Source organism: Brachypodium distachyon, chromosome 1, assembly GCF_000005505.3.
Source record: "Brachypodium distachyon strain Bd21 chromosome 1, Brachypodium_distachyon_v3.0, whole genome shotgun sequence".
Classification (NCBI taxonomy): Eukaryota; Viridiplantae; Streptophyta; class Magnoliopsida; order Poales; family Poaceae; genus Brachypodium; species Brachypodium distachyon.
Genome location: NC_016131.3, coordinates 36,274,338 through 36,280,480, shown reverse-complemented (window position 1 = coordinate 36,280,480; position 6,143 = coordinate 36,274,338). Strand labels below are relative to the sequence as shown.

Sequence of the window (6,143 nt, the reverse complement as noted above, 5' to 3'; positions counted from 1 at the left end):
GGTATCTGCCCGAGCACGAAGCCAAGAACAGCCCCCTCTCTCCCAAGAACTCTATAAGCTTAAATCTACTAGATCTCCCTCCATAGAGCTTTCCCCTTGTTGATTCTTTGAGGATTGGAGGAGAAGAGCTAGATCTAGGGTTTCACCAAATCACAAAGTTGATTCCCCTTGTTTCTCTTGTGGATTTCGTTTCTCTTGGGCATTTGGAAGCCCTAGACGGAAATGGTTGCCTTGAGCTCTCCCTTGGTGTGAGGAGCTCGGGGATTGGATTGGGAGCCTCCAATTGAGTTTTGGAGCTAGCGACGTTCAAGTTTGTAAGGGTTTGGACTTCACCCCCAAGGAATCCACTAGTGGAACTCACCTCACCTTTGTGGTGTTGTGAGTTGGAGAATAGAGTGAGCTTTTGTGGCGTCTCTACCTTTGTGGTAGAGCACTCCTCCAAACGGAGACGTACACCGATCCCAATAGGTGGAACTCCGGTGAAATCTTTGTCTCCACGTGTGGTATCATTTTCACCCTTTACATTCTTGCTATCTATTGTTGCTTCGGTTATTGCACTTCATACTAGGGTTGCATTCACTTTAGATAATCTAGTGAGCCTTAGGTTTAAGTGCTTGTATCTTTCAAGAAAAGGTTAAAACTTGTTAGTCGCCTATTCACCCCTCCCCTCCCTCTAGCCGACCATATCGATCTTTCAATGGCAATGAAGCTGCCAACAGAGTTATATGGACTGATCTGACCATCCATAGCATTCAAGTTGACATCCACCAGGGGATCATTATCTTGCTCATCAATAACAATAACATTATCACGCTGAACAGGTGGTTCTTCAGGTGCTTGAGCATTAAGCTCATGTACATGAGGAGCATAAGGAACATGTGCATCCGCATCCTGCCATATGTTATGAAATTGAAGTGCCATGGGATGGGGAGTGGCACCATCAGGAGGCAGGGGATCCTCATCCGCAGCAGGTGTACCAATCATGTTGCTAGATTGAATGTACAGTGGGCATGTCCAAGATTCACCATTGCCAACATGATTGGAGTTGCTCAGAATAACAATGCTAAGAGGCAGGGTATCAACATCATAAGCTCTAATCTTAACGAGGATCCTAGCTTTGTTGGATACTTCTTTGTTCCAGACCAAAAAACCCCCATATGGCACAAAAGCATCGGATACAGCCTCTACATCCCAGCCCTCAAGTGGATAGTTCGTGAGCATAATCCAGACATCATGTGAAAAGACAGCATCCCTATGATTGAGACCACGATTCCGGGGAATAAAGCGAAGTACCATGTCATCGATGTGGAAGGGCGCAGAGTTGACGGCAGTGTCGCGGTCGCAGGAGGTCACGAACTGGACCAGGGCAGAGCCCATGACATAGCGTGAGGTCGAACAAATCTGCCAGTTCTGCTTGGCGAGGAAGTGGCGGATGATGTGCAAGCCTTCCTCATAGTCTTCAATCTCCACGTGCGATGCCAGGATGGCAATCGTCCACTCCTCACAAATGATCGGCAAGTTCCTGCCCAAAACAGCATAACCACGTTGCGCGCGCAATGGGCCAGGAGGAACGATCGTGGTGCCAGGTGGGAGGTGAGGCGTGGTATCGCAAGGAAAGTTCGCCATGGAGGTGCACGTGGGGGGTGGTGCAAGGTGGGCAAGCTACGATGTTGGGGTTTCAGCAACAAAGGAGAAAGATGACAGCCTCGAGCAAGCCAAAGGGCTAGATATACTGTTGCAGCTCTGGTTGTTGGTGGAAGTAATACGCTTCCGATAAGTCTCTCTACTGTTGGGCCGAGATAAGCATCGTCGTGAGATATGCCCATAGTTGTAACAACTTTTGCATCTAATAAGATTGTGGCAGGTATCAGCCAGGTGACCTTCGGATAAGCATCGCGAGCAGTTGAGGGGTGGCGTGGGCTGGGCCTTGTTGACGATGAGCCGATAAACCAGAACAGGCTGATGAGAACCAATATATGGGCCACCCGTTATGCGATTTGAATTCTGAACGACAGCGCGATGAGGATGGGTAGTTGGCATGATCCGAGTTCCACGATCATCCTTAGAACGGTCAGCTCTAACAGCATCAGCAAAAGTTTGATGTCCAAAGTCAGATGGGTAATTTCGACGAGGTAAAGCCAGATTGGATCCACATCATTGTGATGTTTTTGCCTGCGATATTGAACAGTGGTCCAACCAGCAGATTCCTCCGAATTCCATAAAGCCAATTCATGTTTCCAATTAAGTCCGCCGGAACTCCAAAGATGGAAGTAGCACTTGAAAAAATTGCATTCAAAGTGAACCAGTTTGTAGATCATAAAACCAACAACCTTAAAACAGACCGAAAACTTGAAAACTCTACCAGAGAGTTGGATAACACCAAGTTCATCATAAGCAGCACCAAGACATGCCGATAATGCCAGACTAACATTCAGATTGGATAGACGAAAAGAAGCTCTTCCAAAGGAAACCACCAGATGAAAACCAGACGATGGGACGACAGGGTTGACAGGAGTGGCGAATGATTGACGAACCTTGATTCGGAATACATGACCTAGAGTGAAATCGAGGAGATGAGACAGACTGGAGGGACCGTCGAAGGGATTGGGTGGATCCATAGCAATCTAGATGAGATCAACATGGCTATCGCCAGAGGAGCTCGGTGGGGAGAGAGCCATTCGAAGCACTAGTTACCCAGCCAAGGCGAAGACGAAGGCGATTTCCTAAGTCAACAATCATGAACGTGGATTTTTAATCCAATGAAAATTGTCAAGTTATACGTATTAAAAATAAGAATTTCTCAGCCGATTAAAAAATGTACACTGTCACTCACATATACCATTTGTTCCTTATAGTCGAGCTGTTGCAATCTTTCTCATTCTCATGTTCTTCATGATCCCTCCGATCCTAAATTATTGTTGTTGTTTTAGTGCAAATTTGAATTAAAACAACGACAACAATTTAGGATCGGAGGGTGTACCTTAGAAGCCAGTTGAGCATTGCAAACACTCCTAAAGCTGACAGTGAGTGACGTGCTACCAAAAGAAAGCCAACAACAGCTTTCTGACTGGTAGAACAAGAACACCTTGAACTTGTTTTCTCGGCTCGCTCTGAACTCTATAGGTCTTCAGATCAGGTTCATCAGCAACAAATCTGATTAACTGGCAAGACCATAACGGGGATCAATAATTTCCTCCAGAACGTCATTCCAGATCATGTCATATTCAGATCCAGTTATCCTGAAGCGTTTACGCCCAATGAACACCAAAAAACAAGCGCGAAGAGAGTAGCCAGGTAGCAGGAAATTTCACCATTCACGATGTATCCCTGCAGGTCTACGGATTGATGTACCAGAGGCAACCATCTAAAACTCTTGCTATATGCAGCGTCGATCTGCTCCCAGTCCCAACCACGGACCTGATTAGGCCAGCATTAGTCTGATGGTGAGAACGAATTACCCTTAACGCCGATCTCCACATGCAGGGCCATCAGTGCTGGGTGGTGACTGCCGAGCTTTGGCCAGCTTGTCGAGGCGGCGGAGAATGTCGGCCCTGAGAACAAACTAACGAAGTGTGGCATTGCCACGGTTCTGGCAATAGAACAGACAGAGCCACAGAAACTGCCACACTTGTGGTGAAATTTGCCAAGATGTGGTTGCAAACTGAACACGCCCTTTGAGGACAACAAAAGCCGTAGCAAAACAAGACGTCAGAGGGAGGACAAAGATATACACAGCTCGCTTTTGCATCATCTATCTATATCTCTCCTTGCTACACAAGAGCACAATTCAACATTCCAAGCCTCTACTACAGTACTCAAAGCCTGAAATCACTGGAGGCCCGACCGATCCAGCTCCACTACTCATAATCTCAAACCTCCTTCTAAAAAAATTGATATCAAAGCTTTCCCCTTGCTCTACATTGCATGCCATACATTTTTCTCAATTACTATGCTTCGTCTGTCAGTTTTGCCTTCTCGGAATTGCTTGGATTGGGCTCGCTCGTCACAGCACCAGGACCATCACTTCCTGCTGATAATGCCGCGTCACTACTTTGAGAAGGCGCTGCTGTTTCTGAAATATGATGTAGCACAACAAGGTTAGTGTGGAAATGTTTTTACATAACCATATTAGTCATAAGATCACAATAACCTAGCAAAAAACATAGTTGAGAATTTTGATGTAACAAACAAGTATTTTTTAGCTTTATGCACGATTTACCTTTTATATGGATACCGAAACATGTAACTAGTTTATGAAACTGCAGAATTAAAATCTCAGACCTTTCTGTTCTAAACGGGATGGTTGCTGACTATTCCAAGCAGCAGATGCGGATGCAGCTAACTGTTCTTCAGTAACTTTCATGAGTTCCTCACTGGTGTAAGGCACCGCAGTTTCAGGCTTGTCATCTAAAGGAAAAAAGAGCAACAAGGAAGTGTAACGAGTCACGACATCTAAATATCGGCTGGTGGGAATTCATCTTTTGAGCTGAGTAAATGGTTTCAGAAAGATGGCACAATTTTGTGGCATTTCACGGCGGCCACTGCCAGCATCAGGCCAGTTTAGGTGAGGAAGCAACAAAAAGTGTGGGCCATAAGATCAAATCATGGAACAATTCATGCTCGATCAAGAGAGAGGAGAATGCTATAACTTGATTCAATATCACTTTCCAGATCCTAATGGCTGCTGGTTATTTGTTGGTACATAACAGAACAGAACAACAAAAGCAGAACTATGAGTAAAAACAAATAGGTACAAACAGAGCTTGCCAACATCTGCTAGATCACTAGATCAGAACAATCTATGAGGAATTTCTGGAGTTTGACTGGGCTGCATGATTTTCTTACGTAAACAAGTGCTTCAAACTAAACTAGGCATCATTTCATTGGAAGAACATCAGAAGGATTGAAATAAACTAACTTGAGACGGAAGCAGGTTGTTCATTGTTATTCATGGTTGTAGGCCTATAATTCGTGGATGGGGAAACCTCATCAAGTCCGATTTCTCGTTCAAGAGTGCTCCTGAAATCCCTTGATACATCCTAAGTGCAGAGAATTATATATTACATTACATAAAAGAATACTCAATTTCCCCGCAAAAAGAATAGAAGAATACTCAATTTAATAGCAACAAGCAAATCCTGAACTAACCTGTAGCTCTCTAATGGTTGGTTGGAAAGCACGCAAAGTCTTTCCTAAATTCCTGGCTACCTGCAAACAAGTAAGCAATTGTGACTACTAGTCGTATTTCCATGTTACTGATCGGACAATTAGGATTTCCACTTGTCCTGAAAATATGAACTTATTTATCACAATATCATGATTTGCTAACAGAGCTTGTGATACCATAGCTATACCAAATCCTTTGTACTACACACAGTCTGATCAGGGCAGTGAATACACAAGGTAGGAAAATTATAAGTGCTAAAAAAATGATGCCAGTGCTGGGAATTTAGTGAAGAAGAATTACAATAGCATGAAGGACTCTCTTAGAGAAAGGTTTACCTCTGCTAGACCCTTGGGGCCAAAAACCAGCAAAGCAACCACACCAATTACAAGAGCTTCAGGAGCTCCAACGCCAAACAAAGAAGCGTAAATACCATTTTTGTGTCTTCTTCTTTTCACCACTGCATTTAAATACAAAACAACATCAGCTATGAACCTGATCGAATTCGAGATCGAGCTTGCGCGCTGAAGAAGAAGAAGAGAACAACTGAATCGAGCCATGGATAGATGTATCCCAAAAATATTAGAGTACCACAGAGCAATTGACTCAAGCAAGGGGGCCCTTACCAAGGGCGGAGGACCCGGTAGGGCAAGGTAGGGCGGACCTACCTTGATTTTTGACTCAGTTACGAATTGGCGAATATTAAGGAGATGAAACGGGGAGCTAAAGGGCGGGACCTGTTCGTGAGGTGACGGGAGCGAGAGAACCGAAGGGGAGATAGATGCCTGCGGTGGAGTCGCTCGCACGAGGAGGAAAACGAGAGACGGAGCGAGGGCGCAGGGGCGCTGCTCGGCAGCGGGATGAGAAGGGAGGGGTGGCGGCGCTCGCTCGAAGAGGAAGACAAGCGACGGGGTTCATGTTTCCAAGTCTGTCTGACCTCGTCCTGAATTCCACCTTATCCTCGTCCTTTCACATTTCA

At 45.2% G+C, this 6,143-nt stretch overlaps 2 protein-coding genes across 6 annotated transcripts; both read right to left on the bottom strand.

Annotated features, from left to right (window-relative positions):
* Window positions 1–474: 474 nt before the first annotated feature.
* On the bottom strand, window positions 475–3,503 carry LOC112270078. Of its 4 annotated transcripts, none has more exons than XM_024457746.1 (3): window positions 2,981–3,503; window positions 2,834–2,907; window positions 475–2,723 (listed from the first exon to the last, which is right to left on the bottom strand). In XM_024457746.1, exon 3 carries the CDS (start codon window positions 1,624–1,626, stop codon window positions 607–609), a length of 1,020 nt encoding a protein of 339 aa, XP_024313514.1. In that variant the 5' UTR covers window positions 1,627–2,723; window positions 2,834–2,907; window positions 2,981–3,503; the 3' UTR covers window positions 475–606. The 4 variants fall into 4 exon arrangements, with proteins under 4 accessions (XP_024313514.1, XP_024313516.1, XP_024313515.1 ...); XM_024457748.1 differs by having other exon boundaries at window positions 2,840–2,907; XM_024457747.1 differs by having other exon boundaries at window positions 2,834–3,503.
* A 148-nt stretch (window positions 3,504–3,651) lies between these two features.
* Window positions 3,652–6,143, bottom strand: LOC100840099 (sec-independent protein translocase protein TATB, chloroplastic). 2 transcript variants are annotated; one of them, XM_003563775.4, is made up of 6 exons: window positions 5,902–6,132; window positions 5,503–5,624; window positions 5,149–5,208; window positions 4,919–5,039; window positions 4,282–4,407; window positions 3,652–4,072 (listed from the first exon to the last, which is right to left on the bottom strand). In XM_003563775.4, the coding sequence occupies exons 1-6, from the start codon at window positions 6,080–6,082 to the stop codon at window positions 3,948–3,950; spliced, it is 735 nt and encodes a 244-aa protein (XP_003563823.1). In that variant the 5' UTR covers window positions 6,083–6,132; the 3' UTR covers window positions 3,652–3,947. The 2 variants fall into 2 exon arrangements, with proteins under 2 accessions (XP_003563823.1, XP_014752819.1); XM_014897333.2 differs by lacking the exon at window positions 4,282–4,407 and having other exon boundaries at window positions 3,714–4,072; window positions 5,902–6,143.

Coding starts and splice junctions, on each gene's coding strand:
- LOC112270078 (XM_024457747.1), bottom strand. CDS start 1,626: ATGGCGAACTTTCCTTGCGATACCACGCCTCACCTCCCACCTGGCACC.
- LOC100840099 (XM_003563775.4), bottom strand. CDS start 6,082: ATGAACCCCGTCGCTTGTCTTCCTCTTCGAGCGAGCGCCGCCACCCCT. Junction 5,625..5,901: donor TCCCGTCACCTCACGAACAG/GTCCCGCCCTTT, acceptor ATTTAAATGCAG/TGGTGAAAAGAAGAAGACAC. Junction 4,073..4,281: donor ATCCCGTTTAGAACAGAAAG/GTCTGAGATTTT, acceptor ATCATATTTCAG/AAACAGCAGCGCCTTCTCAA.